This window comes from Lagopus muta, chromosome 13 (genome assembly GCF_023343835.1).
Source record: "Lagopus muta isolate bLagMut1 chromosome 13, bLagMut1 primary, whole genome shotgun sequence".
NCBI classification, from domain to species: domain Eukaryota; kingdom Metazoa; phylum Chordata; class Aves; order Galliformes; family Phasianidae; genus Lagopus; species Lagopus muta.
The window spans coordinates 11,484,140-11,511,950 of NC_064445.1; the positions used below are offsets into that span (position 1 = coordinate 11,484,140).

The 27,811-nt window shown below is 50.5% G+C and overlaps 2 protein-coding genes across 3 annotated transcripts; both read left to right on the top strand.

The window, feature by feature from the left end:
* Positions 1-2,618: 2,618 nt before the first annotated feature.
* ASB12 (ankyrin repeat and SOCS box containing 12) lies at positions 2,619-8,093 on the top strand. Its single transcript, XM_048959543.1, has 3 exons — positions 2,619-3,724; positions 5,457-6,292; positions 7,262-8,093. Exons 2-3 carry the CDS (start codon positions 5,479-5,481, stop codon positions 7,393-7,395), a joined length of 948 nt encoding a protein of 315 aa, XP_048815500.1. The 5' UTR covers positions 2,619-3,724; positions 5,457-5,478; the 3' UTR covers positions 7,396-8,093.
* A 1,665-nt stretch (positions 8,094-9,758) lies between these two features.
* On the top strand, positions 9,759-25,842 carry AMER1 (APC membrane recruitment protein 1). Of its 2 annotated transcripts, none has more exons than XM_048959625.1 (3): positions 9,759-9,845; positions 16,420-19,912; positions 20,173-25,842. In XM_048959625.1, the coding sequence occupies exons 2-3, from the start codon at positions 16,508-16,510 to the stop codon at positions 20,248-20,250; spliced, it is 3,483 nt and encodes a 1,160-aa protein (XP_048815582.1). In that variant the 5' UTR covers positions 9,759-9,845; positions 16,420-16,507; the 3' UTR covers positions 20,251-25,842. The 2 variants fall into 2 exon arrangements, with proteins under 2 accessions (XP_048815582.1, XP_048815583.1); XM_048959626.1 differs by lacking the exon at positions 9,759-9,845 and adding an exon at positions 10,116-13,320.
* Positions 25,843-27,811: the final 1,969 nt, after the last annotated feature.

Here is a 27,811-nt window from a genome sequence, read left to right on the forward strand (position 1 = left end):
AATGTGGAGCTCCTGGAAATAGTAAGTTCATCTCTCTGAAGTGAAGTTCTGTTCTAAATGTTTCTTTAATGACAAGTGGAAGGCGTATTGATGACAATTTCTATCATGTACAATCTTTCAATTGGAGTGTTAATTAGTGTTTTCATTCACTTGGAGATGAAGGAGGAGATGTGAGGGGACAAAGTAGCCTTAGGAGTAATAAATAAGAAAATAAGTAAGAGTAAGTCAGATCAGAGCCATACTTCTCATGTCTCTATTGCAGTGGCTTTGGAGAAAAGTGGATGCTCTTTACTAAAACATGCCCCTTTCCTCCCCCAAGAACAAAACAGATCTGGGAGCTTTGCTCAGCCGTGGGAGAGAGGAGCAAGAAATACAGTGTGAGTAGGAATTATCTTAAAAATGATATAAACAGCACTAATTTGGGAAGGGGGAAAGTCAGCTACATATATCCAAAGCTAGCAGGTGCTGCTCTTGTCTCAGTCATCCTCACTGGTGAGGTGCTTACAGCAGCTAAACAGACAAGACACTGAGCTTACCTGACACAGGCGAGAAACAGGGAGTGCATATGTTCCTACCACTTCAGAACTTAACACTTCCTCTTGCTGTTTGTGGGGTTTGTTTTGGATTGGTTTTGTTTTTAAAAGCTGTTGGCAGTAAACATGGCAGTTCCTGCTGATCAGAGAAGTGGTGCACAACTGAGAGGTGGCTGCTGCATCTTATCTGCTCTTTCTGAGCAAACACAAAAATCTGCAGTTCTATTGAGCATGTGATTTGCCATCTCAGGGCCAAGGTGGTTTGGGGGATGGCTTAGTTTTTGGTTGTACTTTGTCCCAAGGCTTTAGAATTAAACCCAGTGTATTTTAGTACTGCAAAATAGAAACAGATGCCTCCTGCTTCTCCCACAAATAACTTCTAAGTATTACCAGCCCGAAGCACGTTGAGTGGAGAATTCTGAGAGGAGCATTTATGAGAGGAGGATTTATGGTGTTACACAAATTAACTTGCTTAAGAGTGGGTACGTGCTGAGTTTGGGTTCTGTATTTCAGGTCTTTAAGGTTCATATTCTGGCATCAGTTAATAGGTGCTGGCTTCAGTGGATTGAAAAAGAACAGGGTGCCTGGAAGGGAAAAAAGCATGGGAAGGAAGGGAACGCAGGGAGCAGCTGTCAGCACCACCGTGCTTCTGTGGCTCGAGTTCTTTAAGGAATTATAGCTCATGGAGAAAGAATCACGAGTTTCATGGCTCCTCCTTTGGTTCAGTGAGTTCATCTGAGCTCACGATGATTGTAGGTACACAATGTATGTGCATGCATCCTTTAATCTGTAAATGCCGAAGCTCACCCGGCAGCTGTCGCCGTGCGGGTAGGAGCAGCATGGGATGTGTGCAGGTGTTCGTGCCCCCTCGTGGCTAAAATCTGAATCTCAGTGCTGCTGGGGATTGTCACCAGAGCCACTTCTAAGGGAGTGACCGCAGGCAGACAGCTGCAAGTGCCAGCAAGCTGCAAGCAGGTATTTTATGGGCACAGGAGTAAACCCCAAGTTTGAATTGGCTCTTGTGTTCTGTTTTGCAGTGATCTACAGTGCAAGAGAGGAGTCAGAAATATCCCCACACAATAAACGCTCGCTTCAGACCTCGAGGACTGCTATTAATCCCTAATCCCTGTAAAGTTATTTATTTGGTACTGTTGAGTGCTGAAATTTCAAATCTGGTTGCTTTGCAGTGTTAAGTCAGAAAGCTCATTAACTTTGTTCAGCTGTGTTAATAACTAATCTTTCTGAGAGCAACTTCATGGAGCAGGATTGATCTTCCAAACAACCTCCTTGATTGACATTAAATGTACACCTGTCCTTTAATTCTTCCCCAATTAATGGACAGCTGACGAAGGAATGTCTTTTCCTGGAGCGTGTGTCAGGTGACACAGCCTGGGGGAGCCCAGATAGGAGAGTCCTTCATGACCTGCCTTCTCAGCCTTCCCCAGAGTTGGAAGTGTTAGGAAGCTTAACAGGAACAGGTCTGACTTATCAGCCACCTCTTCTTAAGCTCCTGTTTGGAGCTTATCTGAAGCTACTGGTTGAAATGTTCATGCAAGATTCTGTTTAAGGTGGCTCTTCAGCTGTTAAAGGAGCATAATGAATATTTCTATTTGCTCTTGTCTGGTTGAACGGTGGATTTATTCAGCAAGTACTTTCAACTCCTTGCTTTGTTAGTATTGGGTTTATTTATCACTGCTCCTTGAGGGGGAAGAAAAAAAAAGTTGGTGGTCTTTCTAAGATTTCTTGGTTGAAAGCAGCAGCAGCAATAAAAGAACATGCAATTTATTGTTATTTTTTTTCCATTCAATGGTTTCCCTTTCATGTTTAAATCCTTTACAATTTCCCGTGTTTCATATTTTTCAAGGTATATTGATTTTGTTATCTGTATCTTTTTTTCTCTCCTTTATAATCTCTGCCTTTTTAATTACTGCCTCTATTTCTTTGTTTTGTTGAATGGCTTTAGAGTCCGGGTTGGCTTTTCTGACTGCAGAATCCTAGTTGTGATTGCAACCTCTTGATGTTTAATGAATACTTAATTCTCAGCTTTTGTCACGATGTTTATCCATGCTTCTTCTCAATAATTTCTTTCACAGTCTTGACCTTAGGAAAGGGATCTTTTTGAAGTAACAGAGTATTTTAAGTGAATTTGAAGAGAGGGAAACTGCAAGTAAGCCAAAAGTTTAAAGCCTATTATTATTTAACATTTTCTTGCTCTTCACACTTTTCACAGTGCATCTGCAAACTCACCAGAGTGTGGTGGGGTGGACTTGAAAAATATTTTCCCAAGTCCCCTGATTTTAGTTTGTGCAGTAGTGGAGATTTCTCTGCTGGGTAACTTGGTTTCTTTCTTATCTAGTACTACTGATAGTGCTGCTTCAAACCATCAGACCACTCCTGCTCCGCTGCTGACAAGTTTGGAAAAGGTTGAGGGGGAACTGGGTAAAATAAGATTACACTCACCAGCTGACAGCTTTTGATAAGACAGCCTGCATACTTCTTCCTCTTTGTTTTGTTTGCCCCCACAAGGTTTTCTGCTTTACTATGCACTTAAACTGCATCATCTTATAGAACCAAGTAAGTGACTTATTTTTGCAGATTTAGATGAGAGGGGAGCTTGGTCATTTTATTGCCGTGAAAGTGGAAAAAGCACTTGAGTGTGCTGTGAAGAGGAGAGCTTTTGGACAACGGGCAGCAAGCAGCATACTGTGGAAGCCAGTGCTACAATGGGCTGTCCTGGCAAGGTACTGCCTGCTGGGCTGGGTCACAACAGGGACTCAAAACTGAGAAGTTCCCTGCGATTTCAGCAAGGAAACAGTGAAGCAAATTAAGATGGTTCCTGGTTGGAGCAAATACCCCTGGTCAAGCAACCTCCTGCACCTGTCTGAATCTCCCCCCATGCTGCCCCTCTCTATATTTACCCAGTGGGAACTTTCCAAGAATGGAAGTGGGAAGATAAATGCTTGTGGGGGCTAAATTTAGCCCAGGCTCCCTGGCCCTGCTCCCTGTGGTGGCATTTCAGCTGTGAGCTTGACAGCCTGCGCCCTTCCAGTTGCGCAGAGTGGATGTCCATCCCTGACAGAGCAAGGGCTCTCTTTCTCTTCCCCTTTTTTAATTAAAACCAAGGAAGAATTCTCCATGGGAGAGCGTCTGCTTTGCCTGTCTTGGCTGTGAGCATCACTTGCCTCGCAGAGGTAAGGCAATAGCGTAACAGCGTGTGGGCAGCTTGGGGTAATTGGAGGTAATTTGTTAGCCAGGATTTTGAAAGCGTGGTATGAACTCACACATGTTCTTTTTGTCTCTTTCAGCCCTAGTTGTAACCTCTTTTCTGGGTCCACAGGTGGTGAATGATTTCCTTAAGCCCAAGAGATGACAGCTCTTTCTTTTTTTCTCCCTGGATCAGGATTAATAACCCTAATGCCTCAGGTCCTCAAACTACCCCTCCCCACATGCTATTAGCAGTGTTGGTTGGTGACTTCAAAGCCCCAGTTCTTGGTATTAGTGTGTCTAATGAATAACAAAAATGTATACTTCCACTTATTTCAACAGAGATGGATTGGGTTAATTTAACAGGTAGAAGTGCAACAGAGCTTTGCCTTAATCAGCTGCCATCAAACTTGCTCTACTTAACCCAAAAATAGAGCTGCTGAGATGGCTTGGCACTGGGGAGCTCCCTGGGCTCACCTCTCCTCTCCGTCAAAGGCTGATGTGGGACACATCTCCTGTGGCTTTTCCTTGCTACCAGCAGATGCACACTTGCAGAACAGGGCTAATTGCTCAGTGCAGCTCTCTCCTGTGTCAAGGTGGAGGTGATGGAGGCTCTCCTGTAGGAAACCTGACTTACTGCAGGGCTGCCATGCCACAAATTCTTCTGTCCTTGACAGGCAGTGTTTCTATTGCATCCTTTTGTGCTAGTGCCACCCTGCTGCAGGGCTGGGCCCTGCAAATCCCCAGGCTTTGGGCCTGGCTTGTGTGTAACACTGTCAGGTGCCCCTCTCTTTTCTCCTTGCATGGCCAATGGAAAATCCTCAGTCCTTCCTGCAGCCCTGCTCCTTGTGCTGAAGCAGGCAGGAGAGCGTGCACTGTGCTGAACTGGGATGTTAACAGTTTAAGGAAGTGCAGTGCTACAAATCTTTAACACGGCCATACTCACCTTAACTTCATCTTCTATTCTGGAGTCCTATTTTGAAATTTAATCCCTTTTGAACTCAACTGGGTGTAAAAATTGAGTGCTTGTTTTTGTGTGCTCTTGAGCAAAATCCAGTAATGCTGTCATCTCTTGGATCATTTGAGCATTCCATAGGTTTCAGTATATTCAGAAATGCAGCTGCAGGTGAAGCTATTTGCACAGTGCTGCTCAATATGAAGCAGAATAAATTCTTTTTTTCCACGTGGTCTTTTGTCAGGCACTTATGGGGCACAGCTGGGTGGGGAGGTTTCTGAGGGTTCTGGGGAAATGGGCGGCTTTATTTACGAGCTGGGTGCAGAACGCTCACAAAAGTCTGTGGCCATACAGAAGCCTTCTTGAGATCTGGGTTTGAGTATCCCATGAGTGGTCCCATACCCTTTATCACCTCTGGGGACAGCAGTAAAGCTGTAAACTAAAGTACTAAGTGAAAAGATCTGAGTTCACCCATGCAGCCTTTGAACTTCAACACCAAATTATCTGTTTTGGCACATTGTTGATTGCAACATTTTAAGGGGAAGTGGCCCACTTGAGTGCTACAGAGATGTCTTCAATCTTTACATTAATACTTCACCAGTGTGGATTTTTTCACCTATGGAGGCAGCAGGGTATGCATGTCAGAAATATAATAGGGTTGGTTTTTTTTTCCAGAATCTTCCTTAAATGTGTAACAAATAATAATGAAAAGGTGAGGGTGGTGTCAGAGGGACCTGGTTCTCACCCTTGTTGTTGTCCCATAGACATCAGGTTTTACTGCTTACAATGAAAGTGGTGCTCAGAAGACAGGCAAAAAAAATGAGCTTAATGGACATCACTAAGATTTTCTCCATGCTCCAGCCCAGAGAAGATGAAGATGATGGTGAAAGTGAGGAGCTGAACCAAGTGGTATCTGAGGACGATTACCAAACTCTTGACAAGCTCTTGCACCAAGACCGGTACAAGAGAGTGATCAACAACAGGAGTGGCTGGGGTGTTCCCAGCACCCCGCTGCGCCTGGCCGCCTCCAAGGGCCACCTCAGGAGCCTGGAGGTCCTCCTGTCTCATGGGGCAGAGGTGGACAGTCTGGACGTGAAGGCACAAACCCCACTTTTCACAGCAGTCAGCAATGGCCACTTGGAGTGTGTGAAAGCGCTGCTGGAGGCAGGAGCCGGTCCCTCTGGCAGCATCTACAACAATTGCTCACCGCTGCTGACCGCAGCTAGGGATGGGAACGTTGAGATTCTGCAGCAGCTCCTGGAGCATGGTGCAGAGACCAATGTCCACGCCAGGGTGCCTGAGTGGGCTGCCAACTCCACTGCTTGTTCTGGTCCGCTTTACCTCGCGGCTGTCTATGGGCACCTGGAATGCTTTAGGTTGCTGCTGCTCTATGGTGCCGATCCCAACTACAACTGCACTGATGAGAGGATGATCGCGCGCATCAAGGAGCCCAAGACTCTGTTGGAGATCTGCCTGAGGCACAGCTGCCGGCGTGAGTTCATCAAGCTGCTTCTTGACTTTGGAGCCAATGTGTATTTGCCAAACATCAAGAAGATAGCACCTGGTAGTGAGGGCCTGGAGCTGCTGTTGCAGGCAAGAGGTAATCTGTGTGCGTGCCCCCAGGGCTTATATGGGGGCAAGTTGCTTCAGGTCACCTTCACTTTATTTCTACTTCCCATTAGAGAGGGGAGAGATTGGCTTAAGCAAGTTTTCTTGCAAGCTTTGACCCTCTTTGCAGCTTCACTTGAGAGAATGAGTCTCTCTGGTCTTAAACTATTGAATATTATCATTCTCTTACTCTGAACGCTTATTCCTACCTCCCCCCAGTGATAGTGGTTTTCACAGTAAGAGCAATAAAAAGCTCCAGTACGATGCATGCAAAGGATGAGGGTGTAACAAATTAGCAGAGAATAGGTCCAGCATTGGTAATGAAACATGATAGCTTAGATACACATTGCCTCACTAAAACTCCCAAAAGAAATGGTTGGAATTTAGGTGGGAGTATCACGGAGGGACTTGTTTGTAGTATCTGCCAGCTTCTACTGCTGGCTGTTGTTGGAGACAGGTTACCCTACTGGAGGTCTTTGGGTGATGGTGCAGCTGCTGGTTATGTGGTTGTTCTCCGAGTTGGATTCACCTCACTCAATGTCTGCTGCTTGTAGCAATTTCATAAAGCTACTTTAAATGAGTGTTCTCACTGCCACTGGTGCTGATCTGGAGCACACGGTCTTTCCACAGGCTGGTATGCCTGGTTAACATAAATCTGTGGGGTTAAATACTGCTTTTCTTCATGTCTCTCTTTTTCTGCTGCTTACCATCATCTTTCCTGTGCTGGCTAAGTCCAGGGAAACTGCACTTATTTCAGCATAAATCAGAATTTCTTTCTTTATATCCAGTTCCCATGAAAATACCCTGTGGCCAACTGTGAGCGTGACCAACCCCAGCAAAAACACTTGGTTTAGGTGCATCAATTCTCCCCTTGCTGACACCACACAAGCTCTCCAGCAGGGTTGTGTATCCTGAAGGTCTGCAGTGATGATCTTGTTCTTCCTTCCTTTTCTTTCCACAGCTCATCCCAAATCCCTGATGTCTCAGTCTAGGCTGGTGGTGAGACGCATCCTGCAGCAGGCTGGCCGTGCACACGCCCTCAGAGAGCTGGACATTCCACCAGTGCTGGTGAGCTACCTCCAACATCAGCCTTAGCAGAGACCATGGAAGACACCTGCCCCAGAAACATGCCCAGTGCCTGAATTAAAGGCTCCTCTGACGCTGCTGTTGCACAGCACAAAACAGATGTGAATTTGTGGTTAAAAAGTTTTGGTTTTTTTTTCTTTTGCTTGCAAAGTGTCTCTGAAACCTGTATGGAAAGATAGTGAGAGAAGGAGGAGAGAAAACCAGGAGCCTTCAGCTCCTGCTGTGCACCGAGCATATCAGAGTGATGGCAGAGATGGATCTGAGAGAAGCTGCAGGTTGTTCCTCAGCTGTGTGTAAGATCTGTTTCCCAGAGAGGTACTTTTAAAGGTACTTCCTTGGTTGTGCAGCCTGGTGAGAGCAGCAGGAGACTGCTTCAGCCACATTCAAGTGCCCTAACACTACCTAGATGTGGCTGTCACTTCCCCTGCACCCCTGTGCCAAGCCCTGACACCGGGTAAACGCAAAGGCTGTTCCCAGTGGCCATGCTTGCAGATGACTTGGGCAGAAGTTGCACTTCATGTTCCCAGACAAAAATCCCTGAAGGCCGAAATCCCACTTCTCTGCTCAAGGAGTATCATTAAGTGCCATTTTACTCTTACTGAAAGTGATTCACTTTACCGCTGAGGGCTGAAGCATCTCTCTTGCCTGAGTGCGTATGATAGTGCAGGATTTTAAAATTAAAAATGTATGCTAATATTTTTATTAAACTGTTGTGATCTGTTTGGTAAAATATTGTTAAACTGATCATGAAAGAGACTAGAAGCCCAGCCCATGTTATCTGGAAGTGACCGCTATGCCTGGACAGCCTTCATCAGGGATACATTCTGCTAACTGCTAGTTCCTTCACTCCAGCATTGCTGTTGAAATGAAGGCAAAGGGAAGAGTGTGTGCTTCCAAACACCCTTGGCAGAGTGGGCCATTGGCTTTGGTTCAGACTTCTGGTCACTATCAAGCTCCTGCAAAATGTCAGTGTGGCAACAGCTCTGCACAGGTTGCTGTCTGCAAAACACAGGTACGTCCTGCATTTCAAAGGTTGTGGAGTCTATTCACTAGGCTGTGGGAGGTCTTTCATGGGAAGATCCCTAAAGCTTGGCATTCTTCAAATGAGCTGAACAATGCTTTGGAAGTCACTCAGTATTGCGGGGAGCGATTGCACGGAATGGAGCTGCCTGATCTGGTGGGTCTTGCTCTCTTCCAGTTAGCATAAGGCAGCCTCTTTCCAGGAGAGGATTTAACACCACAAGAAGTCATTCCCCTATCAGCCTGCTCACACGTGGGAGCGCCAGCAGCAACAAACCCCATGGCAGATGCCCTCCACTTCCAAGGCTGTAGTGCTGTAGCTCTCTATTCTGCTGCATGTGCTGGGTTGGGCACTCAGCTGGGGCTGTGATCTTCATTATTTCAGTCTGAAATGCCCTAATGTCTCAGGAAGTGTAACATCATGGGCATTTCACAGGGGTGATTCTTCTGTGTTGTAGGCTGCCCTGAGCAGTACCAGGCCATCCTCTGAGGTTAGCTTGTGCTGTGTGGGAATCCTCCAGCGGCTTGTCCACCACCAATTCATCTTCAGTGTTAAAGGTGGAAGAGTGAAGTTTGTTTCCTTTGCAAAGGCTGATAAGGCTGTGTGATCTTCAAGCTCTATCTATGCAGTAGCATGCATTGGTGCTGCAGCTGAGCACATGTAAATAACTCTTGTGCTACTCTTGTTCTAGTCCTTAATTTAAAATCCTGGATGGAAATGAGGGCTTAGGTCCTGATGTTGGGTTCCCAAACTGTTCTGAAAATGGCTGGAGTCACCCAGGTGCACCTTTCTCCTCCCCCAAACCACTTGTTCACGTGCGGTGGGCTAAGAAAGTTCGAGTTTGGGGCTGTAGGAAGGGGAGCGCAGCTGAGCCTCTGCTACGAGGCTTCCATAGCGGCTGAGCTGTGTCTGCGGGGCCGGGAAGACGGAGGACCCCGGCCTCACACCGCGACCCCAGGCCAGGCGCAGGCAGATAACGAGTGTCATAACGGGAATCAAATTGACTATTTGCATGGCCGAAAAACGTCATGTTCTCAGTAATTACACCAAGCCAGTACCAGCCGGTGGCCTCGTGCCAGCTGCCCATCTTTATTAATTACCGGACATTTCGTGATCAGGAGCGGTGCCGCGAGCAGCACGCACGGCACCAGCCGCTCCGCCTTCCTCACTTTCTGACGCACCTCCTCTCGTTTCTGGCTCACGGCGGTTCAGCTGAGGGCGACGAGCGGGCAGCGAGGCTCGGCCCTCCGCGCGGAGCGGCCTTTCTCCCCGCCCCGCCGTGTCACAGCGCCCGCCCCGTCACGGCCCGGCCCCGCCGCCACGCCCGGCCCGGCCCCGCGGCTCTGGCTGGCGCCGCCCCGTCCCTCCCGGCGGCGGGCAGGGCCGAACGGCGCCGCGCCGCGCCTCCGCCGAGCTCCGATCGCGGCCCAGCGCGCCGGTAAGTGCGGCGGGGCGGCCATTGTGGCGGCGCGGCCCCGGGGCTGACGGCGAGCGGAGCCGCTTCGCTCCTCCCCGTGCTCGGCGCTCTGCCCCGCCGCTCCGATCCGCGGCGCTTCCCGCAGCGCGGCGCCCGGGGCCTGGCTGCAGCCCGGCGTGGCGGCGGGGCACGGAGCTGCTCGGCCCGGAGCTGCTCGGCCCGGGTGCGTGGGACGGCGTGTCCGTGGGAGGGGGGCTGAGGTGGGGCTGCGCCGGGCTCCGCTTCTGAGAGCGGGACTGGACCGGGCCGTGCTGCCGCTGGGCTTGGCGAGCCCCGCCGGGAGCTGCCGTGCTCCCGTCCTTGCCTTTGGCGAGTTCCGCGGGCAGCTCGTGGGAACGCGACAGGCCCGGCTGCTCTGTGTCCTTCCATCTCTTCGTCCTCCTGCAGAGCCCAGCCTGCTGAAGGGCTCGCAGAGGCAGAATGGCTGTGGGGTGCTCTGCTGAGAGCGGTGGACGATCCCGTGGGTTTTACGAGGTCCTCGGAAAGAGTTTGGATGAGGGCTTTGCAGCAGGGCGCGTTGTGTTGTCAGATGTGGACCTGCATTCTTGGCTGCCTTTCTCCCCATCCGGTGTGACCCAATGGACGCTGTGCCGGTGCCCTGTCTTGAAAAAAAAACGGGTATCTGCGAGCCACAGATAGAAAAGTGACTTGTCATGTGGCTTTGTGTAAGGTGGAAATAACTGCATCTTAGGCTTCTGCTGGAGCTGCTGGGCAGCGCTGGTGTTCAGTCAACGAGGAAGCCCCGAAGCCAGCGGCCTTCCCCCAGAAATAGGGTGGCTTTGACTTTTTGTTGGGAGCATCTCTTTTCCTTCTAGGTTTCTGTCTTTCACATCCAAAAGCTGAACACTGGACACCATGAGGTGACGGAGAGCAGCAGGGACAGAGTGTGTGCAGAGTGAGGCACCCAGACAGCCAGGCTGGAGCAGGAGAGGCGCAGGAATGCCTCCGTGGGAGGGCTCTGCCTTCTAATTCAATAGCAGCCTTAATGGAGGCATTGTGAGCTCCTCGGGCGGAGCTGTTAAACTTACACTCATCTTGTAAAAGCGTTCACTTGCATGTTTGTTTTTCATGTGATTACTACTTGCAGTTGTGGCGGCTGTGATCTCTGTGGAGGCTGAAGGCGCAGTGCTCCTGGCTCATCCCGAGCTCTGTGCCTCTGCTGCTGTGGTAGTGTGGGTCAGCTTCGGTTGAGCTGAAGTCCTACAGTAAGGTGGGGTCATAGTGAACTGAGTGGGCTGCTGATTTGGGAGCATCTCTGGCGTGTTTTCAGGTGTTTGGGTGCTGCTCAGCTGTTGTCTTCTTGCTCCACTGCTGAGTGTAGTCTGTGGCAGCTGGGGGCTGGAGCACAGATGTGCTCAGCAATATTTGCCCACATCTCTCTCTGTGCCTGTCAATGTGCTTCAAACCTGTTGGCCTGGTGGCAGAACATAACGAAACGCAAAATGATTTTATTTTACAAAAGGTGAGATGGAAGCTCTGAGTGGGGGAAAGCTGAGGTTGGTGGTGAATGGCATGCTGCCCATCTCTCCCCTTAAAAACAAGGCCCTGCCACACATGCAAGTGCATTGTGTCCACCTACGCTGTAGCATTTTGCTCACCAGAGGACCCAGCCTGCCTTATTAAGTATGTAAATGCAGCACACTAATTACACCCTGCTGGGGTAAGAGTCGGCATGTCCTGCTGTGGATGTGGTCACACCAGGAGGAAAGGCCGGGGACAAGCAGCACCAGCTCCAGGCACACAGATACCTGCCCACGTGGTGCTGCACGTCGGTGTAATTATTGCAGTGACAAACAACTGGAGAAAATCACAGCTCTGAGTAAAGGAATTTTACAACTATAAAGCTTTTGCTAAATCGGGCCTCGGGATTGAAACTTTGAAGTGCTCTAGTTGTCTTTGTTTCTGAGACAGAATGACATTAATACGCGGCTTTCCGACAAAACGGTTTCTGTGGCATGCTGGTTTTACTGTAACAAAAATCATTAGCACAACAGTTTATTTGAGGATAGCGGCAGCACGTTTTAGCAGTTCCGTGCCTGTCGTATTGACAGCTGCAATAACATCCCTCTGTAAACCGAGGAATTAATGGCACGAATATGCAGGAGTGTCCTGGAAAGGACTGCTGTTTGTTTGTAAGCAGTGCTTGGGGAAATGAGATGGAGCGAAGTTTCCATGTGGGGCTCACAGAAGGAGCCGGGCTGTGCTGTTCTGGTGGTGCAGGGCTGTGCTGTGTGTGCTTGGGGCTTCGGGGCACCATGTGCATTTCTTGCTGCCTCTGTTTGCAAAGGCTTTGATTTCTGTTGCTGCATAGGGAAAGACCATGGGATGGCTCACGGAGCTCAGAGCGTGTTGTGTGGGGAGAGTTTGGAGGGTTTGCTTGGCCTAGGGAATGAGAACTGCATGTAGGGGTGAAGATGCTGTGGGTTGAATGCTGCTGAAGGAAAAAACAGCATGTAACGTGTAAGATAAAGGATGTATAAAATGGCCACGGATAAAACTACATTGGAAAATGGAAGCTGGTTTGCGATTCTCAGGGCCGTTGACTTCTGGGGCAGGCTCAGAGTGCTCTGGAGAGACGCTCCCAACTGCTTTGTGGAGGAGCGTGGGGTCAGTGGGGAGGGATTGCACAGCTGCAGCAGGAGGGAGACTCGGTCCCTGGGGACGTACCCATCCCGCTGCAGTGTCACAGCGAGTTCCCTGCGTCTCAGCTGAGACCCTTCCCAGGATGGTAGAAGGATGTCTTTTGTTTGTATGTGCGTTCAGAATGTGCTGAACTGCTGCTTGAGCACATTGTGCTGCCTGAAGGTGTCTGGAGCAGGCGTGCACCCTGCCATGCTGCTGTGCTGTGTCAGCCGCGGCTCACTCCGGTTCTCCCAGCCACTGCCCTGACTGGTGCATGCCTCCTGCTGCATGGGGCTTCGTGTGCCTCACTGTGCCTTTGTCTCCATCACTCTGCACCATTGTATGGGCAGTGAGACAGATGGGGCTCATTCCCATTCAGAGCTGGGACCCAGCTTGTGTGGCCTGCTGTTAGTGAGACGTGCAGCTCCTGCAGGGAGTCCTGGGGATGCAGCCCTTGTAGCACCGTGCCCGGCTTTGCTCTGCACGTCTCTGCATTTCCAGCATGGGGAAGACGTGCCATGTTCTCCATAGAGGAGGGAGAAAGAAGCCTGATGTCATGGTGTACAACACGTGGCCTGCTGGAGGAGGCTGCTGTCAGGATCGCACGCTGCCAGCGCTTCCCAGACTGCTGCTGGGGAAAGTGGTTTAAGGATGAGAGCAACCCGTGAGTTAGGGTGAGGGGATGCCTCGTCTGACGCCAGTCCTGCAACCAGCATTTAGGCAGTTATCCTGGATTACAGAAATCCGTGCTCTTGCCGTGAGTGCTTCTGCATCCTAATCCTGGCGACAAGACAGAAGCTCCCCTGTGAGTTGGGTAAGTCCCTTAATTTAATGCCCCGTCTCCCATTTGTAGCATCAGGATGACGTGCCTGGTTTCTTGCTGAGAATTAATTGATCGTAGCTTGTCTTTGCTGATGCCTGTGAGAATTAATTGATCACGCTCAAGTGTCTGCCTGCCATTCTGACGGCTGTACTGCCTGTGTGCTCCCAGCTGACCACATGAGAGCTGCAGGAGAGGGCACTGTTCTGTTGTGCTCGGGCTCAGTGGTTCTTGCTGTTCTGGAAGTTCTCTGTTGTGACGTGGAGGAATAGAAAGCAGCGGATGGATGAATGCTACCTGATGTCGTGGTGTTTCATTGCAGGCAGACGTTTTCATGGCAGTTGTCAGGATCTGAGGGAATTGTGCAGAGCCCAGCTGTGCAGCTCTTCTGCAGAGCAGGGAACGGGTGTGTTCTGTGCGGCTGTCCCCACCACGGATGAGGGTAGCAATGTGCTGTGCTCTGCACTAGGGGTCATCAGGGGATTCTGGGGGGCTCTGGCCCTGCTGAAAGTCACGCAGCCAGGGTGGAGTTGGGTGAGTCCATTGATGGCAGTGGGTCACTCACACCAGCTAATCTCTGGTGCAGCACAAAGAAGGGATTTAACATTCTGCTTACCGTAGGCAGTGTCAGTCTGCATGAAGGAGAAAGGCTTGATGAGCTGCCTAAGGCCTGTGGTGGGTTTAAGGAATAAAACAGGGCCGTTTTCCTAAGTCTTTTAGGTGCAGGCTGTGAGACTCTCATCCTCTACCTCATTGAATGCTGAGGTGGTTGTGCCTTTTCATGGATGCTCTTAAAAGTCTCGAGATCCCAGCTGAAGACAAAGCAGGCCTTTGCTTTAGCTGGTGCTAGGGTGGATGGAAGTTGTCCCTAGTATGGAATCATAGGAACACAGAATGTCCCAAGTAGGAAGAGACCAATGGATACTATTGAGTTCAACTCCTGGCTCCACACAGAACCACTCAAAATTCAGACTCTACTTCTGAGAGAATTGCCTTAACACTTCTAGAACACATCCTCAGTGCCATGGATGTGCTGGAGGAGGGGATGCGGTGCTCAGCACTCACTGCTGGAGAAGGACAGCTTGTTAGCAGAGGTGCTTTGTCACAGTTGTACACGAAGAGCCCCAAGCTCTGGCCCAGGTCAGCCTCTTGGCACCGGCTGCCTGCTCCCCTGGCAGTTTCAGACATGCCCTGCTTCTACCTATGGCTAGAGCAGGAAGCTGTGTCACCCCAACTACAGCCAGATCTACCTCATCCCGCTGGCTGCCTCAGGGAGCTGGGCACAGGTGAAGTGCTGTCTTTTACTGTTGTGATTTGTATATGTTTGTTTCTGACCCCGTTTTTGCATTCCATCAATTGTGTGTTTGCCCTTGGTGACTTTATTGTTCTGGCATCCATAAATAGCTGTGTGGTCACAGCAGTGAGCATCTACTGATGCCAGTGCTGATGTGGAGCCAGAGCGAGCTTATTTTCAAACTGAAGTCTTGTTCCTGTTTCATTTTTCTACTACTTTAGCAATGCACGTATACAGATGTTTGCATACTATTTTCTATTGATCCTATCTAAACAGGTCTCTCTAGAGAGGCTCTTTGGAGGCTCCAGAAGAATCCTGGAGTCACCCCATACAGGCTTTGGATCTGCCCAGGAGTGCAGAAGTGCTGTTTGTCAGAGCTCGAGAAGCACTGGTTGGCCCATGGGATGCTCTGGAGAGGCCCTGGAAGCCTCAGAGAAAGGGCAAACTGTGCTGTCAGGGATGTATAAGGTGGTTAAATCTGCCTCTGTCAGCAATGGCTGTAAATACATCCCCTTGTCTCCAGCCTCTAGGTGAGTGTCGGAGCTGTTCCAGGGCTCAGGGTCGTGCAGCAAGGTCCCAGCTGAGCATCCTGCTGGCTGCTGTCAGGGAATTGTGTCAGGCACTCACCCACAGCACAGTTACATTCAGCAGGCCTGAATTCCACCTACGCCTTCCTCTCTGTTACCTCCAGCTGGCTCTGTGCCCGCAGGGCTCGAGCAGCCAAAAGAAACATCAGGCACGGGCACAGCCCCTGGGAGCAGTGAGCTGGGGATCCGGCTGTGCTGGGGCTCTGTGCCCCACTGCAGGCAGGAGGACAGGTCAGCCTGCAGCGTTGGGAGCAGAGCTGCGTCCCGCCCCATCTGTTTTCCCAAGCCACTTATTTTAGTGAGGAGGGTGAACACCAAGGTTATCATTAATTATGGAGGCAAATAAATACTGCGCTACTCTTGTACGGGTTCCCAAGGCTTGAGAGCAAACCTCACATCGTGGGCTGGCTGTTGGGTTATAGGAGCTGAAAGCCATCATTTGGGTGTTTTTCACTGAGATCTCTGGGAAGCTGTCCTGGCCTTGGGCTGATCAGAGCTAAGCCTCAGGTATTGCAGCTCAGCGGTGCATTACAATTCTCACTGGATTTATTTTCTCCAATCCTAATTCTGGAAAAGAAATATTACTGTTTTATTTCTGCTGCTATTAACATCAATCCAGGATGAAATTGAAAACCTACCTCTCTCTGCTTCTGAGATTATCTGATCAGGGTGGTTTATAGTAAGTATTTCTAATGCAGTTTTGTCTTGTTTTACAGATGATTTTGGAAACAATTGAAATTTAGTGAGGAAAACAAAACATGGTAAATGGCTGCTTTTGCTGGATGCACAGTTGCCATAAGGGCTGCTCTCTGGCTCGACTGTCCAGATGCTTCCTGTTTGGTGCTATGTTCGGGATGGCTGGAAGCAGAGTTTGGTGTGTCTTGGTCTCTCTCCCTTTTGGAGATGCCCGTGTTTTCTGTGCTGACAGGCAGTTGCTAACAGAGCAGAACCTCAGCATCTCTGAGAAAGGTTGGAGGTTGAATGAGGTGGCTCAGGGCGCAGGTCTACCTGTCCCTGTGATGTGGTGCTATTGCCAAAGGCTATAGGTGGGTTCCGGAGAATTCAGAACAGTGACGTCTTTGTGCAGAATTCTAACAGGTAGGAGGTTTTTGCAGCTGTAGTTGCAGGTGGTGATGTAGCTCTTTGCCTTGCTACACCTATGTGTCACCCACTGCTGTCTCCTTATCTCTCTCTCCCTTCTTTTTGCTTTAGATCAGCCACGATGCTTTCGTCCCTGTGCCTGCAAGAAGATTCTACCACCATTGTTTCCAGCTAGAAACACGAGAACCGAGCAGCTGCCATGGAAACAGGCTGCACAGAGGAAGCTGCCAGGACCCGGTTGCAGTCTGCAGCATGCAGGCAGTGCAAGGGCGGTGAGCAGCAGCCAGAGGAGAATGTTGAGCAGCTGTCCCAGCAGAGCGATGCCTCAGCCGTGGCTGCAGAGCAGCAGCAGCTCCCGGCACCCTCTGGCAAGCTGAAAAAAACTGCTTTCAAGTTATTTGGAGGGAAGAGGAGTATATGTACACTGCCGAGTTTCTTCAGCAGCAGAAACAAAGGCCAGGGGAAAGGAGCTTCTAAAAAGGGGCTCAGTAAAAGTAAGACCCACGATGGGATCAGCGGCACTGCATATGATGAGGGCAGTGGGGCACAGTTGGAAAGCCCTTCAGATGGAAGCAGGGATTCCCATCCTTGCCTGCTGCCAAGCTCCCAAAGCGTTCACGTGGCCATAGACAGCAGCATCAAGTTTGATTTTGGCAAGCAGGATGGCTCTCCACCAGGGAGTATTGAGGGCTATGAGAAGAAGCCCAACGGAGACAAGTCATCCTTCCCCAGACCAAAAAAAGGCCTGAAGGGACTTCTGAACAGCATCCGGCGTCACCGTAAGAGCAAGATTGCTGAGTGTGAGAAAACAGAGCTCTCTGAGTGGCCTGGGGATTCGGAGGAGACCAGCAAAGCTCAGGGCACGAAAGCGGAAACTCCTGGAGCTGTGGAGGAAGGAGGACCCGGGTCTGTCCCTCTTGCTGCAGCCTGCCCAGGAAGCTCAGCAGGTAACTGCTTGGTGCGCACAGCAGCTGACTTTGGGGAGGCTGCTGAGACAGACTGGCTCCAGGCTGATAAGGGCGGCTGTGAGGGCGATGTGGTGGTAGTGCCTGGGGGCAAGGATGATCTGGATGCAAAATCAGAGGCAGATGCTGTTGTCTACAAAGAGTCCAACTACAGCCATCTCCCTGTGGCCCTTCATCCAGACAACGACCCTCCCTCATTACATTCTGGGGACCAGCTGAGTCTCCTCTTTGGAGACGTCACATCCCTGAAGAGCTTTGATTCCCTTACTGGGTGCGGAGACATCATTGCCGAGCCTGACATCCTCAGCATTGCTGAGAGCACGATCTCTGTGGAGCGCAGCCGAGACACTGCTAAACGGAGCCCATGCCTTGTCACCTACCAGGGAGGTGGGGAGGAGATGGCCATGTCTGAGGAGGAGTACCTCCAGCAGATATGGGACAGCACTGCTGAAGAGGGCAGGAGCTATGAAGCCCCGCTGCCTCCTGCTGTGAGCAGTCCCGAACTGCAGGCAGTGAGTAGCAAGTTGGAGACATGTGGTTTGCGTGAGGGGGAGGTCCACCCCTATGCTAGTGGGGCAATGGATGGGGTCGAGCTCCTGACACCGCAGAGCGACCAGCAAGAGTCCGCACCTAATAGTGATGAGGGATATTACGACTCCACCACACCGGGACCAGAGGATGAGACTGGGGATGGACTTTGTGAGATCAAGAAGGACCGTCTTCCCAGAGACAGCTACAGTGGTGATGCACTTTATGAGTTTTACGAGCCTGATGACACACTAATGAGCCCCTCTCATGGGGAGCAATCCCTGTTTGAGAGCAAAGTCTCTCATCCAGAGATCTTCAGCTACTTCTTGGACTTCTGCCTCCCTTCTGAGAAGAACTTGATCCAGATGATGGATCAGAAGAGGGGGGTTATGGAAACCGAAGAAGAGCGGCTAGCTGCCATTCAGAAAGAACTGCTGTTTTGGGAGCTGCAGAGGGAACCAGGCTTGAAACGACTTGATGCTCCCAGCAAAGAGAAGTGTCCCAGGGAAAAGCAGCATGTTGAATGTAAAACTAGAGCAGCCAACTTGATTGGCAAAAATCAGAGTTGCCTTGGTAGTGAGCAGATTGCTTCTCAAGCTCTAAACAGGAGTGTGAGTGGTGGGATTTTGGTGGCTAGAGCTGAAAATCCAGAGTGGAGTGATTTTCCAGGGCCTTTGTGTCCAGAGAACTGTTACAACAGCCAAAAAGCCCAAGGAAGTTGCCTTATTCAGCTCATGAAGAACAACCCAGGATTTAGCTCTGATCCAGACTGTGCACTGTTTGGGGGGTCTCTCCATGGCAGTGCAGCTTCAGCCAAACCAGGGATGTTCCCCAGCCACAGACCCCTGGAGCATGAGGGCTGCTCGCAGAGCGACCACCACAGTGGGGTGGATGCTGCTGGCAGAGAGCCCCAGGCTGACCGTGAGTGCGAACCTGAGCACGCCATGAGCTTCTCACAAGCTCTGGTGGAGTTCACCAGCAGTGGCACCCTCTTCTCCAGCCTGTCGGAAAGCCTGGGCAGCTCTGACTCTGGCTCGTCCTTCACTCAGAACCTCCCCGTCCTCCCCACCATGGTCACATTTGACATTGTCGATGTGGAGCAGGAAGGGGAAGGGGAGTGCGAGCAGCACCTCGAGATGAATGCTGATGAAGACATGGCTGCATCCTTTGAGGCCTTCGATGAGAGCTATGTGCAGAAGGAGTCGTTTGCTGAATGTGACGAGAGAATGTTCCTGGGGTACCCCCAGGGCTCCTTCCAGAGCTGTAACTGGGGGGTAGCCAGCCTGCCCCGGCACCTGCGTCTGCATGAGCTCAGCCCTGCCATGCCAGCACCGCTCTCCCTTAACAGGAGGAGCAGGTCGCTTGACACGGAGAGCCTGGAGTTTGAACTTGCGGAATTGCAGATTTCCAAGAACGGCCTTAAGCCTTGCCAGCTGTGGTCAAAATGGGACAAAAAGTACTCCGATGGAGCAAGAAGGAGCAGGAGCAAAGAGGAGGCAGAACTGTCAGCTCCCGAAGGTGGGGAGGCCAATGGTGTGCTGAGCTGGCCGGGCTTGCAGCACCTCCAGTACAATGCCGAGCTGGCTCCTGGGGGGATCAAACACTGGGGTTTTGCTTCAGCTGCTGGGATGCAGAGCAGCTGGGAGCCATCTGATCGGTCAGATGCAGACTCCCCCTTTTTGCCCCTTTCAAGGAGCAGTGCCAGAGAAACTCTGGAGAGGCAGCCCCAAGATCTGGAGCCAAACAGGCTCCTGGTCAGGCCATCCAACTTACCTCTGCAGCCTGACACGAGGCAGCCCCAGGAGGCATCTGGGTCATATAGGTATCATGGAGAAGCCCCGGCCAAAAAGCTCGCACGTGTGCTCCCACTGGGGGAACCGGAGCCACCGCAGTGCATCAGCTTTGCCCAGTCCCCAGAGAAACCAGCCAAGTGCAAACCTGTCGGCGTCACCCAAGGAATGCCCCACTTCCATGACAGCAACGACACCGAAACCTTAAAAAGCTCAGCCTGCTTCACAGAGCGCTATGGGAGTGCCGGCAAAGAGCTGCTGAAAGCGAGAGCTGCGCCGGGGAGCGCGCTGCCCAGCGGCTGCCTGAGCACAGCAGTGAATGTAATGGGAGCCAAATAGCTCCTGCTGGGTGGCTGGGAAGTGGGGAAAGGGGTGAGAAGGGAGGGCGGGGGGAGGGAGAAAGTGAACACTAATGAGTGACTTATGTCGAACCGGGCCAACAAAGATGAACTTCTCTTGCAGCTGCAGTACATAGTCTCCGTGCTGCTGCCGTTCTGCACTGCTGTGGGTACTCTGGTTTGGTGCAGAGCAACCTCCTAGATTCATAGATTAACACTGAGGCACTTTTGTTTTTTTTCCAGTGCGACCCACCACTCTCGAACACAGTACACGATGCAAAATGTGGTAGCAGCCCCAGTGCACAATCCCATTGCTGCTAGAATAAAATCTGGAAATGGACCCATTTCTAGTACAGCAGGTTTGTTCTCTGCAGATGAAGGGGCACCATCACCTTTAAAAAAAGAAGCTGAGCAATTGGCAGCTGTGAAGGAGTGAGGAGCATTGCTGCGCTGTGACCTCGCTCGCTGTCGGTTGGCTGTGAGCGGTCACTTCTCCCACATTGGGGTTTCTCACCATAGGGCTGGGCTGCAGTGCGTGCTGTGGTGGACATTCCTGGAGTCTCCACTTCAGAGCTGCAGCCAGCAGAGCATGTCCTAGGGAAGCTTTCAAGAGAAGTTGGATTTCTTCCTCTTCTCTGTGAAACACTTTTTTTTTTTTTTTTTTTTGACAAATTTTTAACATCTTCCATCTTGATCTTGAGTTGGGGAGCTGCAGAGGAAGGATGCAGGTTATTTTGAGAGCAAGGACAGGGGGCCGTTCAGCCGCAAGGGCAACTTCGCTGTCACTTTTTTTTTTCCTGCCTGAAAGGAAAGTAGGAATGTTTGTGTGCGTGCTGATAACGTTTTCCAGTTCTAGCTTTAACGTGCTCAAGAATACAGTGTGCAGAGAGATGTTCTATTGATGGATTCCCTTTCAAGAACAAAGTGTCAGTCCCTTTTCTCTGTCATGGTCTCTCTTCATGGTGTGTAATTCCCAGCTGACACCTTTCCTATGCCTTGTCCCCAGCCTCTCCCAGGCCAAGGGCACGTGTATGACTTCTCTTAAATAAGCTAAACTTGCATTGGGCCTGTAGCTGTAAAGTTGCTGTTGCTGTGTTGCTTTTTGTTTTACATTTTGTGTTTATTTTCTTTCCACAAACTCATACGAGGAAAGTATTCTATTAATTGGAATACAGGATGTAGCACAGCCTAAATTAGGCTTCATAACTTCTTCCTTCTAATGGGAGGGAACAAAAATGCCGAAGATTGCTACAGGCTTTTGATTTTCTTTTTTTTTTTTAATTCCTCTTTTGAACAAATGTGGAGAAGGAACACAAGCATAGGAGACCAACGTTCTGTCAGAGCTCTTGGAAACGCCTGCTGGAGGATAGCAAAGCAGAGCTGACATTTTCCTGAAGAGGTTCTCAGTGTCCGTGTTGATCTGAAGCACGTTAGTCTCTAAACCAAACCTTCCCTCGAGCTGATCAGCTTCAGAGCAGAGGCGGGAGCCAAGGGACCTTTTGCAGAATCATAGCCTCTTGCCATCGGGCAGAAGGAAAGGACTTAAGAGATGGAGGAATGGAAACAGGTCCCTGCACAGGGTAGATGGCAAACCTCCCTCCCCCCTACCCCAGCCTACCTTGCCTTCCCAGATGCTGTTGCACAATAGGTATGCAGCTCTGGAATTTAAGAGAAGCAGATGAGGATGTTGGTGAACATCCATCCAGGAGATTCTGTACGGTGAGTCAGTCACCCAGAAACTCCAAAACTGCCTTTGCCAGGAGCAGAAGAAGGGTGATTGTCATAGGGGACTCTGTTCTGAGGTGAACTGAGGGCCCAATTTGCTGACCAGGCTGTTTCCCACAAGCAAGTGTGCTGCCAACCTGGGGCCTGGGTCATGGACGTCACCAGGAAGCTCCCTGGTCTGGTACAGCTCTCTGGTTATTACCTGCTTCTGGCAGTGCAGGCTGGCGGTGCTGAAGTTGAGGGGAGAAGCCAAATAGCCCAGCTCAAGTGCACCCACATCACTGGTGATGAACTGTGGGGTGGGACGCCACAATCGGAGGGGCTGCGTGCTGCTGAGATCCTTCATTCTGCTCCACGAGGTGCTGGGTACGATGAAGCGCATCTGAAATGCTTTTACACCAACACACCCTGCAAGGAACAAGCAAGAAGAGCTTAAAACCCTTGGCTCAGTCCCAGAGCTACTACATCATTGGTGTAAGCAAAACCTGGTGGGAAGGGTCCTGTGGCTGGTGTGCTGTGATGGGCGGTTACAGGCTCTTCAGAAAAGATAGGCAGGGCACCAAGAAGGCAGTGGGCATGGCTGAGAGCTGCAGGAGTTCAACCAGGGTCTGGGCAGTGTCTGATTTTTGGGTGCTCCTCTGTGGAGCCAGGAGTCTGACTTGATGATCTGTAGGGGCCCCTTCCAACTTGGGATATTCTGAGTCGCTTTCTGTGGCTTAAAAAACTTCTTATTTCTGACTGAAAGTCAGTTACTGATGAATTAGGTGTCCTTTTTCCCAAATTGCCAATTTTCTGCTTCTCTTTGCAGCAGAAGTTGTAACATTAAATAAATCACAAACTGAAAATAGGGCAGTGATGCCCTTCTCCAGAGCCTGACACGCCATGGGGGTGACAGGGCTCTGCTCAGCATTGCTTTGGAGCTGAGTCCTTCCCCAGAGCAGCTCACCGCCCGCTGCCCAAACTGCAGCACAGATACACATGTGGCTGTGGTTGGAAACGCAGGCAGCTCCCTGGTACTGCTCTAGTTGTAAGGTACCAAGGCATGAAGAGCTTTTCTGTTTTGTTTTCCTAAGCAAAATGGGTCCTGTGATTTCTTCTTGAGATGAGGCTTCTTACTGTCCTGTCCTTGTATGTCCATGAAGGAACAGGGAAAGGCAGAGCTGGAATTCCTTATGGGCAGCTCCACTTATGTGTATGTTGTTGTTTGTTTTCTGAACAGACTCCTGAGGCTTGAGCAGACCCATCTGTGTGTCCTTGGGATTAAACCTTCATTTTTCAGTGTTTGTGCCACGAGCATCCCCTAACAAATGCTCCTAACTCCCTCTTGCTCAGAGTGAGTTCAGCCGAGCTCTGCTGCAACTCAGTGCCAGTTCCAAAGAAAGGATCCTGTAGTTATCACTGGCAACACAGAGCTGTCACAACACAAATAGGTGCTCACTGGAATCGCTTGGCCTCCGCAGTGGCCTTGTACAGGAATTTGAACCATTATCTCGTTTTAGCGTGTCACCAAAGGCATCTTGTGGCTCACAGGGGTTTTGTGCGGTGTTTTGTTTGTAAATGGTGCAGCCTTTGCCAAAGTTCTGGTGAAGGATGAAAGTGTCTCAGTGCTAAAATGAATGTTCAGTTGCAAATGCATGTCTGTAGTAATAATTATTTTGGTTGTAGGTACGTAGTGGGGAGACTTATTGGACAACAGTCTGTAGACTCTGATGTGTGAAAGCAATACAGCCAAGACTTGATAATCTGACTTTATACCAAAGGTTTCTCCTCTTAATTTGATTTGAGCTAAACGAATCAAGTATCTGTTGATTTAAAATGAGGCTTCTAAAAGCATTTTTTAAATAATTTATTGAATTATTGGAGTATTCTGCCCCGTTAACCCAAAGAAATAAGCATTTTCAATTTACTAACCTAGTCTGTAAGTCGTCACTGCCATAGATTGGATTTCAGTACCTAACGTTTTCCTTCTTCTATAATACCTTTCTGCTATGGAATAGATAGGACCTGATCTTCCCACTGTGCTTTACTAGTAGGGAGTTACAAAGGGACTACAGGTTGAATGCCAAATACAAGCTCCTGGGTCTTGATCTTGTCCCCCTGTGGCTTTGGGAGAGATTTCTCACAGCTGCATAGTCTGAATTAAGACATCGCTAGAGGGGGAAATACTCATTCTTGTGTGGTGTTAACCCATTTTCAGAAGCAGTGCATCTTGGAATGAAAGGATAAGCTTTAAGGGGGTCCTTTGTCCTTTCTCTGACCTACCAGGCTGTTTGTTGATGATTGAGAATGCTTAGTGGCCAGCCTTTGTTGAAGCCAAACAGAAGAGGATTTGGTGTCATAGGGAGTGCTTAGAGCAAGTTATTGTCCCACTGAGTGGGATGCCATGGCTGCTCTGTGGTATGGGGCAGGGGCCTGGGAGGACACCCTTATGGGTTGTGAGCTCTTGGAGCTCTTTGACCAATGCTGACCTCTTAATGAGCGTGATTTTCCTAAAAATGTGATGGAGGAATTTCCCACCTGAGTCCTTGGACCACATGGGAGCTAGAAGCAGTCGGACCGCTCACTGAGGGCTGCAGCTTCTCATTTCTGGCTCAAGCCATCATCTTCTAACCTGGTAAAATACAGACTTACCCAAGGAACCTGAGCTTGAGAGCAGTAATTCTTGCTCAAAAGAGGTCTGCGGAGACAGAAATGAGGCACACAGCCCGGGGTGAGCAGCTCAGTCTGGCTGAGGTGTGGAGGAACACCCCCTAAGCCTCACGGAGCTCAGTGCATCCAGGGAAAGCCTTGGAGAGGTGGGTCGTGGCTGTTTGCTGCCGACCAACCCCTGACCAGGTCAGCCTACCAAGTAGCTCTGTATTGCGTTTTGGGGACTTTGTTTGTTTGTTTTTTATATACGCATAAGAAAACGGTCGATTTTATCTATTTTTGTATAGTTTTGCATTTTATATTCATGGGGAAATTTTATGGACTGTTCTTTTACTTACGTACGTTATGTGTTTCAAAATGGTGCGGTTTACAGTTCTGATGGAGAAACAGCAATTTATTGCTGTCACTGCTGCTGCCACTGCCTGTGCAATGCAAGAGACCCACGTTGCTCCCCACACCCCCGTGCAGAGTGCTGTTTGGCGTCGTCTGAAGGAGCAGCTCTAGAAATGAGAAGCCAATCCACTGCCACTGCACGCTCTGTGTGGACACCGCCAGGATGTCTGTTTTGATACTGATTTGTCACTCTTGTCAGCTGTTTCTTAGCTTTGTTTTGAATCTGAATTTGTGCACCGTGGTGATTTTTCCCTGAAAGTGTTGTTGGTTGTCCTTAAACAAACGCCCAAACTGTGTGGATTTCAGTTTGGGATTTCTCTGTGTGCTTCAATTATGTTGTCCCAAACCAGGCTCTCCTCTGTTCTCTTCAGCCATTGCAGGGCAGGAGGTGCTGTTGGCTGCTGTGGGGTGATGGAGAAATGAGTGGAACAACATTGCCTTGAATTGTGGGGTCACAACCAAAAGGAGAGCTCTGCGTATGCTCAGACCCAACACTAGTTAATGTGGATTTTTTTTTTTAATGGAATGAATATGCTGCTTTGTTTGCCTGACTCAGTGCCCCTGCAGAGTTTGCAGCCCTGTGTGGGGTACGAGGCTGACATAACTCTGCAGAAGGTCGTGATGATCAGCTGAGCAGAGAACAATGCCCAGCGCTCATGTGCAAAAAGAAAATGAAAAGCTGAAAACCCATTTGTCCCTTCTTCCCCCCTGAGCCAACACCAGCAGAGGTGGCAGTTCCAGGCTGAGACGTTTGGCTCTGCTCGGATTTGTGTGTCCTTTAGTTCAGCAGCTCTTAACAAACAGGGGCACTGTCGGGGTTCCTTAGGATGGATCGGGGCGAGATGGCAGCTCTCCTGGCATCTGATCCCGGGGCCCACAGTGCAGGCAGCACATGGGAACTGAGGGGAGCCCAAGGGGAGCGGAGCTGCCCCAGCTCTGTCCCTCTGTCCCCATTGCAGCCATGCAGGGAGCCCCGTCCAGCCCAGCTGCGTGCTGCCCTGTGCCAGGTGCCAGGCTCAGGACTGTTCTGTTTTGTTTTGGTCTCATTGCTACTCATCCTCTTGACTTTTTAATGTACTGACTGTGTTTTAAACTGAATGTTCCTTTCACTGAATTCTAACAAATAAACTTCAGATTTTTAGAGAACACCTGATTTCATTCCTGCTTTGTGTATCAGGCTTACTTGTGCTTGATTCCATCTTTCTCTTTTCCCACCTCTCCCATTACACTGTGAGCAGGTTGCAAAGATGTGCTTCAGAGAGCACAGTGAGCTGCTGTCTGCCATGTGCATGCCTTGTCCAAGCTGTGATACTGAGTGCACTCTGCAGCACGACCCTCCTTGAGGCTCTGCCCTGAGCCAAGCGTTCCCCTCTTTCTCTGCTGTTGCTGAGTGCACATGGGTATTTGTCCTTGCAAGAAGCATTTCCAGGTGGTAGAAACACATGGTGGGTGGCTCTGATCCCTCCTGTGGTCCCCTGGCTGTGGAGAAGCATCACATCCTTCTGCACTGCTCGTCTTCACACTGCCCTGCTTGAGAGCTTTTCCTTTCCAGGCCTCAAATCTTCAGCATTTTCATTTAGAGCCAACCAAGCTGTGTTGGCTTAAGCTGTCACTGATGTGACAATGCAGTGCTGTTGGTGGTGAACTCCGCGGTCCCACAGCTGCTCTGTGTGCCTGTCCAGCAGTGCCACCAGCCACTGAGTGCCCTGGGGCCCAAGCTGCCCCAGGTGGCTGTATTCACACTGCTGCCTCTAATGGGAGGCAGCTGGGACTGACTGGTGCAATCGAGTCCTTCAAATCTGCTCCTTTTATCATTTAATTATTATTTATAGGGCTGTGTTCTGATCCTATGGGAGGGAGAGGCTACAGCCCCCTGCCTGTCCCGGAGGAGCCATGGCTATAATGGGGTTGACCCCTTATGGCATCTAATTGAATTTAGGGAGGGAAGAACTCCCTGGGCAGCGTGAAGGGAGGACGGAGCAGGGCAGGCACCAGTGTCACTGATGGATGAGCCCCAGTGCTTCGCTGCTTCTTAACCATGGGCAGGAAGAAAACAAACAGTGACAGCAAACTACACGGGATACATGAGCATGACCTCGGCCTGCAGGGATGGAGCCTGGGGTGTCCCCTCCCAGCGGGGAGCTCTCAGGTCAGTGCTGATCACCTGCTGCTAAACACAGCTCCCTCGCTGCAGCTGAGTGTGGGTGCTGAGCAAACCTGCTCAGAGCTGCCTGTCCTCATGTGGATGTGTTCCACGCTTAAAGTGTTGCTTTTGGTCTCATTTCTCTTCCTCAAAGTGGTTTCCCAAGGGCTCAACGCTGGTTTGGGAACACCACTGCGTGCTCCTGTCCCACTACTGCTGGGAGCCCAGGGGAATGGCTACTTCTTAAGGAGGCTGAGGCTGCCAATTAGCACCAGCCCATTAATTAAGGCAGTTCTAGAATCGTTAAGGCTGGAAAAGACATCTGAGATCACCTAGCTATTCACCTACCACCCATACCGCCCACTAACCCCTGTCACCCAGTGCCACATCCACACGTTTCTTGAGCACCTCCAGGGACAGGGACTCCCCCACCTCCCTGGGCAGCCCGTGCCAGCACCTCACCGCTCTTTTGGAGAATAAATTATCCTTCACATCCAACCTCGGGGCTTCGTGGCCGTGAATTAAATCTGGCAAAGCAGGGCACCCAAAAAGCCACGGAGATTTATTTTTTAATCTCTCTATTTTTAGCACGAGGCTGAGCTCGGTTTGTGCTGGAAAATAAATCCCACCGGCCTGCAGCGTCTCTTGGAGCCTCCATCCCTCCTGGTAGCTCCTGCTTCAGCATAGCAGCACGGCTGGGAGGGGGACCGGCTCCCCAGACCCCCCAGCTGGGGCCGGAGGGACATCCCCGCCCCTCCTCGTTCATCTGTTTGCAGGAATCGCTCTCTCCCGCGTGGATTTTTGGAGCAGTTTAGGTGCTGGGCTGACCTCTAAGGGAGAGCTCCGTAATTGCACTGCTGCGCTCAGCGGTGCTCCCAGCGCTTCCCGGAGAGCGTCGCTCCGGACCGCGACCCGAAGCGCGCTGTGCGCTCGACCCTGCAGACGGAGTCCCAGAGCTGCCCCTGCGTAGGC

Excerpts from the sequence above, each read along its gene's own strand:
- ASB12 (XM_048959543.1), top strand. The coding sequence starts at position 5,479 with ATGAAAGTGGTGCTCAGAAGACAGGCAAAAAAAATGAGCTTAATGGAC. Across the intron at positions 6,293-7,261 it reads GCTGCTGTTGCAGGCAAGAG|CTCATCCCAAATCCCTGATG; the intron begins GTAATCTGTGTG and ends TTCTTTCCACAG.
- AMER1 (XM_048959625.1), top strand. The coding sequence starts at position 16,508 with ATGGAAACAGGCTGCACAGAGGAAGCTGCCAGGACCCGGTTGCAGTCT. Across the intron at positions 19,913-20,172 it reads GCCTGAGCACAGCAGTGAAT|TGCGACCCACCACTCTCGAA; the intron begins GTAATGGGAGCC and ends TTTTTTTTCCAG.